General features: G+C 57.9%; 6 protein-coding genes across 6 annotated transcripts; 4 read left to right on the top strand and 2 right to left on the bottom strand.

The window, feature by feature from the left end:
- Positions 1-235: 235 nt before the first annotated feature.
- SDRG_15236 (hypothetical protein) lies at positions 236-480 on the bottom strand (the record flags this gene model as incomplete). The annotated part of the gene is made up of 2 exons (XM_008621402.1): positions 236-286; positions 331-480. The coding sequence occupies 2 exons, from the start codon at positions 478-480 to the stop codon at positions 236-238; spliced, it is 201 nt and encodes a 66-aa protein (XP_008619624.1).
- Positions 481-1,359: 879 nt separating this feature from the next.
- Positions 1,360-1,775, top strand: SDRG_15235 (hypothetical protein). Its single transcript, XM_008621401.1, has one exon. It carries the CDS (start codon positions 1,398-1,400, stop codon positions 1,713-1,715), a length of 318 nt encoding a protein of 105 aa, XP_008619623.1. The 5' UTR covers positions 1,360-1,397; the 3' UTR covers positions 1,716-1,775.
- A 512-nt stretch (positions 1,776-2,287) lies between these two features.
- Positions 2,288-4,105, top strand: SDRG_15234 (hypothetical protein). Its single transcript, XM_008621400.1, has 4 exons — positions 2,288-2,950; positions 3,001-3,457; positions 3,515-3,601; positions 3,653-4,105. The coding sequence occupies exons 1-4, from the start codon at positions 2,298-2,300 to the stop codon at positions 4,016-4,018; spliced, it is 1,563 nt and encodes a 520-aa protein (XP_008619622.1). The 5' UTR covers positions 2,288-2,297; the 3' UTR covers positions 4,019-4,105.
- Positions 4,106-5,136: 1,031 nt separating this feature from the next.
- On the top strand, positions 5,137-7,136 carry SDRG_15233 (hypothetical protein). Its single transcript, XM_008621399.1, has one exon. It carries the CDS (start codon positions 5,172-5,174, stop codon positions 6,951-6,953), a length of 1,782 nt encoding a protein of 593 aa, XP_008619621.1. The 5' UTR covers positions 5,137-5,171; the 3' UTR covers positions 6,954-7,136.
- Positions 7,137-7,188: 52 nt separating this feature from the next.
- Positions 7,189-9,938, bottom strand: SDRG_15232 (hypothetical protein; the record flags this gene model as incomplete). The annotated part of the gene is made up of 6 exons (XM_008621398.1): positions 7,189-7,219; positions 7,263-7,402; positions 7,456-7,570; positions 7,613-8,164; positions 9,177-9,385; positions 9,432-9,938. 6 exons carry the CDS (start codon positions 9,936-9,938, stop codon positions 7,189-7,191), a joined length of 1,554 nt encoding a protein of 517 aa, XP_008619620.1.
- Positions 9,939-10,233: 295 nt separating this feature from the next.
- On the top strand, positions 10,234-11,228 carry SDRG_15231 (hypothetical protein; the record flags this gene model as incomplete). Its single annotated transcript, XM_008621397.1, has 7 exons — positions 10,234-10,273; positions 10,323-10,393; positions 10,442-10,501; positions 10,549-10,730; positions 10,780-11,032; positions 11,084-11,178; positions 11,210-11,228. 7 exons carry the CDS (start codon positions 10,234-10,236, stop codon positions 11,226-11,228), a joined length of 720 nt encoding a protein of 239 aa, XP_008619619.1.
- Between the last annotated feature and the right edge of the window lie 352 nt (positions 11,229-11,580).

The raw sequence follows: 11,580 nt of genomic DNA, 5'->3' as shown, positions 1-11,580 counted from the left end.
ACAAGGAGCGCACGTACTTTTGGCGGGCGTCGGCGGCGCGGGCGTGCGGTCGAGGATCTTTTGCGAGAGCGTTTGCTGGCCTTGGGCCTTGAAGTAGAGTTTGCGGCCAAACCAAAAGATGCCAAAGACCGCGCCACCAAAGACGAGGAAGAGGAGCAGCCAGCCGGGCCAGACGCGCTTCCGGCCTGTGTGCTTCTTCTCCGAGTTGGCCTCTTCGCTGACGCCGACCTTGATGTCAGGCTTCATGGCGGCGGCCGTCGACGTGCGCGACGAGTCGAGGATCGTGCTCGGGCGCACGGACGCGTGCTCGGTCGACTCCATGACGGCCACCCCGCCGGGGTTGACGTAGTCGCCGTACATGTGCTCGGCGCTGCTGTCCTGCCACACGGGCACATGTGCCATGTCGTCGTCCTGCACATGCGACGTCGAGTCCATGTACTGGTACGGCGGGCGGCCTCCTCCTTGCGTCGGCGCGGCCATGCTGCTGGCGACCAAGAAATATGAGAAATACACGTCGCCCGCCTAATGTATGGCGCATTCGAACCCCGCCATCTGCGCCCTGGGATCGTATTTTTTAGGGTAATTTTTATTTACACTGGGTGTTTGTATGCAACGACCCGACGTTCGGCAAGGCCGGATTTTAAAACGAACATCACGACACCGGTGAGTAATGCGCGTGGAAAATTCCACTCTTGCCGCGATTATCCGGATACGACCGCTGCAACACGGTGTTTTTCACGTTTTTCACATCACGTCGCCTTGTCAACCTGGTCGGAGGTGCGTAGTCGCGTGTGTGGAGTCAAGCGCATGCAGGTGTGGTGTACAGGAAGGGCATTTAGTTGGAGCGTCGTGCAGGCAAGAAGTGAACTGGAACGGAAGCGGATCCAGGCGCCGATACAGGATGATTTGATTGGCTAGAATAGCTCCATGAAATGTAAGCATACCCAATCATAACGGTTTATCGAGTCTTGGCGAATTATTTGGGTCTTTCTCACCGCGGGTTTTATTAAATCTCACCATGGTGGACGTGTCTACTGGATTATCCGGAACATCCCAAGTGCGACACGGTCCTACAGTGTGTCCATAGCGTGGCGTTCGTCGACAAAGGTTCGGTTCTTTCTACGTCGAGCGGAGGATCAAAGTAAGGACTTGGTAGATTTATGGACCTCGTTGACTTGTGCTATAGTTATACACGCGCTTTGCATCTCCATTGAAAAATAGCGCGATCGTCGTCGAGACGACAACGTCCGCCCATCCACCACACGATCGTGTGACGTGATTTGCAGGCATTTTTCACACACCGCATGGTCCACAGTCGTGTGAATTAGGGTGAGATACACGCCATGTCGTATCCGGATAGCTTTGTGTATCCGAACTTGCCGCCGCTTCGAGCACCGATGGCCGACGAGTCCCTCACGGCCGTCCTGAGCAACGCGCGGTCGGTCAACTCGAAGCTCATGAAGACGAACCTCGGGCTGCTCATGGCCATCCGAGAGACCGACTGTGACATCGTGCGCGCCAAGAAGCTGCTGCAAAAGCACCATGACGCGATGCAGCATCGCGGCCAGAGCATCCCCGCTACGTGCCACTACCAGACACGACCGAATGGCAGTGGCGCACCACCGCCTCGCCAGCCCGACGAGCGCGCACGAGCTCTAGACCAGGACGAGGACCCAATGTCGGACTCAAGTAGCGATACCTCGAGCAACGACTGATCCATTGCACTACCTTCCTATGACCTGCTCGTAAGCACCTAATTCTATGCTTTCAACCGCCGTGCCACTGTAGTCGTCGACACGTAGGCTCACATGCTACCGGTAGACTCGACAGAGACACGCCGATGAGGCGTGCTGCGTGTCAATCTCGTATCGTCGAGCACAACGTCATGAACCCGAACAGTGTCGTTGTAGCCTCTGGATAAAGGCGCACTTGGTTGACGCCACCGACAAGCGAGCTCCTCCTCTCAAGGGTGCTCGTGACGCAGCCGCGCTCGGCACGCCCTGCCCAACGTCGTCTTCGAGCAACCCAACCACTGTCTCGGACATGGGTTGATGCCAACGTGGCGTCGCCGCGACTGCGCCCATGTTGCAGCGCATGGCCTTGGCTATGGTACTCTATGACCATGTAGCCTCCGTCGCTCGTGTACAGACGTCATCCCTGCGCGCTGCTCGCAGTGGCATAGGCCATGGCGCCGCTTCGCCGCCAAGATCGCATTGGGGTGGCGAGTGCTATATTATTATCTTGTTGTTTGTATGTGTCACCTGGATGGTTTTATGCAATTCATCAACCGGAATTGGATGACGACGCCACCAGTGTTTTTGGAGGTGGCGATGGAGACGGTCCCGTGCCCGTACTGCCACGCGCTCTTCCCGCGCGTAGACGCGGCCTTCGTCCTCGCCCGCCACGTGACGCAGTGCGCTCTCAAGGCCTGGCCGGCGCCTGTCGATGAGCACTTCGTGGACGCCAAGCACTGCCCGATCTGCTGGCGGGTGTTTGACGAGCATGTCAAGCCGTTCGAGATCGTGCTCCATGAAGAAGAATGCGAGCGCGTGAATGGCTCATTGAAGAAGGTCGCGCACCAAAAGCGGCGCCGGGTTGTGGAGATGTCGCCGCCGTCAAGCGCACCGTCGAGCAAGACCCGGCCATCGCCTGCCAAGACCAAGGTGCCCGAGATCACGGACGCCTCGACGCCGCTCTGCTTTCTATGCGGCCAAGGCGGCCGTCAGCTTCTCTCATGCTCGGGCTCATGCACGCGGTCGTTCCACATTGCGTGCATTGGCGAGAGCGCGTCGCTCGTCCACCGCCCGTACGTCGCCCAGCGCCGGAGCTGGAAGTGCGCCGAGTGTTTCCGGGGCATCCACATGTGCTTCAAGTGCGACATGGTCGGCGACGACGACATGGACTCGTTCAAGTGCTCGATCTCCGGCTGCGGCGTCTACGCCCACCAGCGGTTCGTCGCTGCATCAATGCCTCGTCTTATGCTGCCTGATGGTGCGATAGGTGCATGAGCAAAGGCCAGGACCCGTCGCTATTTGTGTGTCCGCGCCACGCATGCAGCGTCTGCAAGAAGCAGGGGCTTGCCCAAGCCGACGCGCTCCACTGCTACCAATGCCCCACCGCGCTGCACAAGGCGTGTCACTCGACCAAGTCCCCGTCCTTTACAGCGCTGGTGGGACACCACGGCTGCTGTGGCCACCATAGCACGCTCCGCACAGTCTCGCCGAGCCTCCGGAGCAAGCTCCACGTTGGCGACGTCGTCTTGGTGCTCAATTTTGGTAACTCGCATTTGCCGCTTGAAGCCAAGCAGCTGCATGCGAACCAGTGGGGCCGCGTTCTTACGGTCGAGGGCATTGAGTTTAGCGCGCAGCTATTGACCGTCGCGCTTTTTGCGTGCGACTTGACGCTGACGCTGACCAACCAGCACGCCGTGCCCGTCACGACGCCGTATGAGCCCACGGTACGACCACATCTGGTGACATTTCCGACGGATTTCCAATATCCGAACGCGATCTAGAAAGCTTTTGTGCAAAACTGCATCACAATCCACCTCCACACGGAGCTCTCGCTTCGCGGCCTCTCGCCAGCGTCCATGGAAGCCGAGGTAGCTACCTATGTGCTGCAACGATACACTGGACGAACGTCGTTGGTGTAGCGATCCCAGCTCGTCATGGACTCGGTGCTCGCGTTCCAGCATCTCGCGCAGCAACTCGCGATTTCGCCCGATGACGTGATCGAGATGGCGACGCTCGCATATGAAAGCTGGCGTGTGCGCGACAAGACGCGCCCGAAGAACGTGTTTGGGGTGCTTGACACACGCCGCCGCGTGCGCCCGTCGTCGCCCAAGAAAGCACCGACGCGGCAGTCGGCCCGCGCATCGACGCGGGCGTCGTCGATGGCCGAGGCATTTCAGCCGCGAACCATTTCGCTCCTACCTCTCGCCGTGTCGAATGGCGCGCACGAGGTCATTGCGATTGACGATGATGACGACGAGTACGACGACGATGCGCCGCTTGCATAAGCAGCGCCTCTTACGAATACGCTAAGAACTGTGTCGGTCAACACTAATCTGCAGTGTGGTGGTTGTCATGGTTGTGGCCAACCTGAGCGCTGACACGGTGCTCTCTTGTCGAAGCGACCGACAACGCGGTGTCGCTTGGTGTTCTTCACAAGGTCAAACGATGCGAGGACGACTGCCAGAGAGCTCACGCACCGGCGGTTGATGCCGTCAAGATGCGAGAACTTCATGCGAGTACGGCACGAGTAGTGGCACCGTACCAGACCAGATCATCTGGTCTGGTACGGTGCCAGAAACGAGTGCGTCACAAGGTAACAACGCGTAACCATCAACCCACACGCCTCTGCGAGCGCTCGTCGAAACGCAAGCTGTGTGCAACGACTGCGTACGACGGGCTCAAGAGGTCTTGTGAAGATGCTAGAAGGGGCTCGGGCTTGACAAGCAAGCACGCATCTCATTCTCAGACTACACCCAGCAGCTGCCTCACATCGCTCACATGCGCGGTATTAGCAAAATAGCTATGACATGATTACCCCAGACCAAGACCAGACCACCAGGCAAGCAAATAGCAACAAGAAAGCCAACGTTCAAAGGACCTGGGATCAAATATGGACACGTCACATGTTACGCTAAATTGCCCCTGGTCTTGCACTGCCTCTCTCGCGCGAGCCGCGCGTCTCGGGGGCTCCGCTTCGGAGCAGTGACAACTTGGCTACTTGTGCGAGTTTAGAGAAGGGCAACGTTGCCATTACATCCCAATCACCTTCAACACCTCCATTCGCGTCCTTGCCTCTTGCGGCGAACCCGGTGTAGACGCAGCTGGGACGCTCCTCGTCATGCCGCACGTCGTCATCAATTGAGACAGCAAGTCGATTGCTTCAACCGAAGACCGACCACGGTCAGCACCCCGCTTGCTCGATGGGTCTTGTACATAGGACCCGTGCTACTTGTTGGGTGCCTCAATAGAAAAAAGGGAAAGCGTTGATAACGGTTTAGGTGGTTGGGAGAGCAAGCGACACCACGTGGCACCACCACGTGTCGCGATCGAATGTACGGCTGCGATACCAAGAACATAGGTGGTATGATCCGCCTCGTATCGACTCCACTGGCGCTCTGTAAAGGTATTTTGCCATAGACAACGCAGCTGCAAACGGCGATGGCAGCACCGGCCAAGATTTGGCTCTTTGACGAGGCTGATTTGTACCCGAAAGAGTCGAGCAACCTCACCGCCCTCGATACGCAGTCGTACCTCCATGCATCCAAGCTCATCGCCGACGATGCCCTCTATGACGACGACGACCCGTACTACGATGGTGACGCGCTGCGAGAAGGCGGTGCGCTCGATCTCATGAGCCGCGAAGCCATCGGGCTCCTCGGGCAGTACGCGGCGGTTGGCATCATCTATGGCTGCCTGCCCGGCCTCCTCTACCCGCTCTACGTCAAGTACCTCAACTTTTCGGGCTTTCAAGCGTCGTCATACAAAGTGCTCGTCACGCTCTGCTGGTCGTTCAAGGTCTTTCTTGGTATGCTCACCGATTGCTTCCCCATCGGCGGCTACAAGCGCAAGCCGTATATGCTTCTCGGGTGGAGCATGTGTCTCGTGAGCGTCGTCCTCATGGCGCTCAACCCGTTCCCGGACCCGTACATTGGTTCTGCCCTCGCCGGCATGAACCCGCGCATCATTGCGCGCGTCCGCGGCGGCGACCTCTCGGTTTTGTCCAAAGACATGCAAAAGTCGATCAACGTCGACGCGCCCAACCAAGGCAACTACTGGATCCTTCTCTCGACCCTCGGCAGCTTTGGCTACATGCTCGCCGACGTCGCCGCCGACGCCATGGTCGTCCAGTACGCTCAGCGCGAGCCGATTGCGATCCGCGGTCGACTGCAGTCGGCAATCTACTCGGTGCGCTATGCGTGCAGCATGATCCCGCTCCTGCTCATTGGCTTTTGCATGAACGGACCGCAGTACGACGGTAGCTTCAACTGGTCGATGAGCCCAAACCTCGTCTTTGCCGTGCTCGCTCTTCCGTGCGTGCTGGCCATGTGGTGCTGCATGTTTCTCATTGTCGAAGACCGCGATGTCAAGCCATACTTTCGCAGCTACCTCCAAAGTCTTTGGAATTTGTTGCGACTGCGCGTCATGTGGCAAATCTGCGCGTTTCGTTTTTTGAGCAATTTCTTCTACTCGTTTGATACGACCGTGACGCTCATCATCCCGAGTCTCTGGGCCAACGTCCAGCCGATCACAAAGTCCATCACGGCGGTGTTGAATGCGCTGCTCACGTCGGTGGCGATTTACGTTTGTGGGCGGTACGGCCTCAACTGGGACTGGCGCGTCTCGATCGCGCTCGCGACCATCGGTGTCTTGGTCATTGACGCCGCCGTCATCTTTGTCACAACGTGGAATGTAGTCCGGAACGAGTATTTCTTTACGATCTCGCAGCTAGCATACAGCCTCCCGGCCGGCATCCGCTTCATTGTCTCGGGCTACTGCGCGGTCGAGATCGCCGACATTGGCAACGAAGGCGTCGTCTTTGGCCTCGTCACGACGATCGTCAACCTCGCGACACCGTTTTCCACTGCGTGTTACAAGCTCATTGACTCGTACCTCGACCTCTCCAACAACGATCTCGCAAAAGACTCGACCCACGTGCGCTGGCAAGTGACCTACGCGTTCATCATCTCGTACGGCTTCAAGTTTGCGTCGTTGCTCTTTCTCGGGTTGCTCCCGCCGCAAAAAGCGGCGGTCCAAAAACTCAAGCGCACGGGTGGCGCCAACTCGCACGCAGCCACCGCCGTCGTTGTTTCCTTCTTTGTCGCGCTGCTTTTCTCGGTCGTGACCAACTTTATGGCGCTCTTCCCGCAAACCTCGTGCTATCGCGTTGCGGGCGGCAACGGACAGCCGACCATCCAAGGCAACGTGACCATCTGCGGCTAAGACGTCTAGCCTCTCTGTCCCATGTCCAGTAATCTCAGCATTCAATCATCATCTTGGACGTCGAGTGCCCACCGTCCTCTGCGTGTTTCAAGGCGTGCGTCTATCCTTAACGTCATAAATGTTCAACAAATCGACAATGACACAAGACTGCGAACGAACCGCGTGGTCGTTGTGGGCTTCCTACTTTTTGTGATATCGTGGTAGGTATAGGGATATATATTGGGCATCGATAGTTTCAATCGCCGTACAACAGCATATCGAGGTACCTGCGCGACGGCGTTGAGGAGCAAAAACAAAAAAAAACACGACCCGACGAGCTGAAGCGTGCTCAGAAACCCCAGTGGCACAGACGGATCCAGCACAAGCGAACGAATCGCTTCGTGTGCGCTCTGGATGAAACCCATGGCGACTTTGGGGGTCGCATGCTGCAAACACGTCGTATACTCGCCCTAACTCCATGGAAGAAGAATCAGCGATGGAGATATAGATGGTCGAGGCGTACGAGGAGAAACACAAAGGCCACTAGGGCCACAACCCACGCCAAGACGACAAGAGTCGTGGCGAACAGATGACGCGAGCGCTTGGCCGCATGCAGCGACTCGTCTTTCTGCAAGAGTCTATGATGATAATGACGTAGCGTGTAGGCCTATGAAGGGTACCCGTGGCTCGTCTCGGGGCCGATGCCGCAGTCGCGCTCAACCTGGCTCAGTTTTTGGGCTTTTTGGTGGATCGGCCGCTCAGCGGCGTCGCAGACCGTGTTGATCTGGCCGAGCTGCACGAGATGCTCGGGCGGCGTCACCGTGTGCTTTTGGGTGCAAATCGGCGTGATCTCGAGGCCGTGCTGGTTCTGGATGTTGGCCTTGGCGGCAAACTGGCCGTTCGCGTTGTGCACCTTGACCACGTTGGCGACTTGGATCGCGAAGTCGTCGATTGCGATCGTGCTGCTGATGACCCGCTCTTCAAGGCGTTGGATTGCGATCGCGTTGTCATGGAGCTCTTCTTGCACTTCCTCGACACGCTTGATAAGCATCGAAAGAAGAGCTTCGACGCGATCATCGCGAGCAGTCGCTACGGTTGGAGGTGGAAGAGGCAAGTCGGCTTCGTCGAGATTGATGCGCTCGTCCGCTGCCGAGATGCTCGGTGCAGACTCCGAGGTGCGCCGAAGCACGAGCGGGGGTGATTCCCACGTCGAGCTGCTGTCATAGGCAGTCCTAGGACATGATCCCTGGGCACACGTGGACGAGACAGCGCAAGACGTACGCCATGCTCTTGAGGTCCGCGGCTTGCAACGTGAAAAGCAAATGGGTCGTTTCACAACTGCGTTCGACTAACGAAACGACTAGACTAATTCCACGCAACCCAGTTGCGCCCGACTTCAGTACCGATGTATAACATGACATTGCTCGCATGAGTTCACCGCAACAAGCTGGCTACATCGGGGCCGGCACACGTCAAGGACGTGAGCCATGAGCTTCAGCGTACGAGAGAGTTGTCATTCATGGTTGTAGCAGTTGGTCTTTAGCCGCGACCGATTTATTCAAAATGTGCCAATCACCACCCGCTTGCCGTGGTTTATTTGCCAATCAGTGAGAAGGGCGTCTGGCGGCGGCTTTGAAAGCCCTGGCTGCTACTATGAAGCGGGTCGCGCGCATTATCGAGCTCGACCTGACGGCCGACTGCATGACAGGCGAAGATCAAACATTGCTCGAAACCGTGCTCAGCGCGTCCAAGACGCTCTCTCAGGGTCCCACTCGATCAAAGATCGCGCGTCCGGCGCACGTGTGCAGCGGTCTCAAGAAGCTCTTGGAATGGGGAAACGACTTTGGCGAGAGCGCACCAGCTGCATTTGATGCTCTCCACGCCGAGTTGGTAGGCAAGCTCCACCTGGGCATTCTGCCCTCTACGGTCGACGGTGTCGATATGATTGCCAAGAAGATCGCGACTAATTACGCTGTATCGTCTCCTGAGGCTACAAACGCATGCATGGGAAGACGAACGAGGTTCGTGTTGGGAGGCCGCCGCCCAAGAAGGAGCTGAGGGGTGGGTTAAAGGAGCGACACTGGCCTTCTTGCGCAAGTCGTGTGTGAGCGTCCAAAAGACGTCGCATCCGACGTGCATGTTTTCAGAACGTACTCGACGTCGAGCCAAAGTAGAGCTCGAAATGCTGGCGATTCTGCATGAGGAAGAGGAGAAAGTAGTGCGCCGCGCGGGTTGGCAAGGAACCGATCGAGGGGCACAAAGGCGGCCGTGTGCTCCGAGACCTGCAGCATGTCGAGGTACTCGGTGCTTTTGAGGATCCGCGGCAGCTCTTCGCGCGTGAGCCGCTTGAACGCGAGGTGCTGGATCGGGCGAAACCCGACCCAGCCAATGTCGTCGGTCTGGACGCTCACCAGCACCATCTCTTCGAGCTCGAGCGTCGCCGAGATGCTGCACTCGGACGCGGTCGTAAAGTACTTGTTGAAGAGCTTGAGGAGCGACGGCGCGCCGCGTCGCGCTCTTCCTCGAGCCTAGGACGAAGAGAAGGACGTGGTGGTAGTTGCCGTCGTCAGTCGTCTTGGCCAAGAAATCGAGAAGGCGCGGCAGCTTCTTTGGGTCAATCTCGTGCAGCGAGAACAGCGCGTGCGCGCGGAGGCGGCTGACTTCCGAGAGCTGCAAGAGCCGGCGCTGCTTTTCGTCCATGGCGGCGCGCTGCTTGTCGCGAAGGTACTTGCGAAACTTCTTGCTCAGTGGCATCGGATAGCTGCTAGAGATCGTCTTGTCGTTCATGTTGTTCTTGGCCAACTTCTTGTACTTGTCCTGGATCGCCGTCGCGGCCTGCGCGAGCTTGGTGCTGGCGGACGATGGCCTATGGTCGTCGGCCATCGGCGACGCAGGCGTCGACCGGTTCGCTGTCGGCGCCAATGGCGGGCGCGGGTCCGCGACATCGTCGCCAAAGAGCCAGCTGTCGAAGTGCTCGGGCTTCTTGATCGCGGTGAGGAAGTTCATCGTCAATTGCCGCCGTCTATCTGGGAGCAGCCAGCTCGATTCCGATTGGTGCAAATCCATGCGAAGATTGAAGTCGCTGCGCCGGATACGCGTCCGGATATTTTGGCGGCAACAGGCGACCATATTTTGGACCACACGCAAGTGGACCTCGATGCCTCGTACAGCAACGTGCCCGGCTTCGCCCGCAACGCGCAGCACGTTCCCCGTCCGGGAAGCGGCCCGCAGCATGTCATGCCATCGCCGTCGGCCAACGTCTGCGCTCGGCGCGGACAGCTGCAGCACTGGCACCGGCGGGATGGCCATGGCCGGCTTTCCCAACTACCTGGAAGAAAAAGGTACATGCCACCATATCGCAGCAGCATAATGGTCTCATGGTCGCCGCAGAGAAATGGCTCCACTTTCTGCGCAACCATGTCGACTCGCTCTCGGGCGCGCGCAAGTACGAAGACATGCTCGTACGTACAAGGTGCATTCTCGGTCCCATGCGCTCACGCGTGCGATAGCAAGAGGTCGCTGACCGCCAGCGCACGACCATCACGATCGCGCTCGACGACGTCCTCTCGGTACATGCGACCTTGGATCGCCGTTGCTTACGACACCAAACATGTAGTTTGAGAACGATGAGGACTTTGTGCGCAACGTCATGCGCAACACGCACGTCTCGCTCTTCTCGGATGCGGTCGACGACGTCCTCCGCCTCCACCGCGTGCAAGAGGCGGCGACCGAGAACGACGCGCCCGTCGACCTTGCGACCGTCTTTCCGCCGACACTCATGCGCCGCTTTGAGCTCCAGTACGTTCTTGCTTCTTGATTTTCGCATGTTAATTGCATGTATATATAGACTTGTGCCCGGCGTCAAGACCAAGCCGGTCCCGATCCGCGAGGTGAAGGCGTCGAAAGTGGGCAGCTTCGTGCGCATCAAGGGCACGGTGGCGCGTGTCTCGAACGTCAAGCCACTCGTCATCGTCGCGACGTACACGTGCGAAGTGTGCTCGTTTGAAGTCTACCAAGAGATCAAGTCGCGCGATTTCAACCCGCTCGTGCGTCAACACGACCAACGGGCGCCTCCTCTGTGTCAAAAAGTCACGTTGCAAGTACGATCGACAATATCTCTATCGTCCAGCACCATACTTGGATCGATGTAGGAACTACCGGACCAAGTGCCCATGGTCCACATTCCCCGGCCGTTCACCGTATACCTCCGCGGCGAGCTCACCCGGTCGTGCGAGTTTCAAAACGAGTACTTGATAGCCACGCGCGTTGGCATACAGCCTCTCGAGCGAGAAATAGCGCCCCGGAAAATAATATCACAGCGATTTGAGAAGGTTGCAAAAGTTTCGATTTCGGGTCGACACGCCAGCCATACAAAAGGTCGGCATCGATGGATTGGCTGCGGCTTGTTGATGCTGCTCGCCACTTGGGGACCCAACGCGCGAACCTTAAGGTCTCGTTCAGCGCTACTAGTATGACACACCGCTTCTGGAAGAACGAGCGACTTTGTCGTCGAGATGACGTGGCAGATTGTCAACGTGACGTGGCGGTGATATATTTTCCAAACGGCTGCCCGGATATGCTCGCAAAAGGACGCGACGTTGTCACGACTTTGTCACGACGTCGTCGTAACACTTGTGTAACATTGTCG

The sequence above is a fragment of the Saprolegnia diclina genome (assembly GCF_000281045.1).
Source record: "Saprolegnia diclina VS20 unplaced genomic scaffold supercont1.87, whole genome shotgun sequence".
Lineage (NCBI taxonomy): Eukaryota > Oomycota > Saprolegniomycetes > Saprolegniales > Saprolegniaceae > Saprolegnia > Saprolegnia diclina.
This window is presented reverse-complemented; position numbering and strand designations above follow the sequence as displayed.

Bases quoted from the DNA above. Each gene is read 5' to 3' on its own strand.
- SDRG_15235 (XM_008621401.1), top strand. From the start codon at position 1,398: ATGGCCGACGAGTCCCTCACGGCCGTCCTGAGCAACGCGCGGTCGGTC.
- SDRG_15234 (XM_008621400.1), top strand. From the start codon at position 2,298: ATGACGACGCCACCAGTGTTTTTGGAGGTGGCGATGGAGACGGTCCCG. The intron at 2,951-3,000 runs GTTCGTCGCTGC...ATGGTGCGATAG, and splicing joins GGCGTCTACGCCCACCAGCG to GTGCATGAGCAAAGGCCAGG. The intron at 3,602-3,652 runs GTAGCTACCTAT...TCGTTGGTGTAG, and splicing joins CAGCGTCCATGGAAGCCGAG to CGATCCCAGCTCGTCATGGA.
- SDRG_15233 (XM_008621399.1), top strand. From the start codon at position 5,172: ATGGCAGCACCGGCCAAGATTTGGCTCTTTGACGAGGCTGATTTGTAC.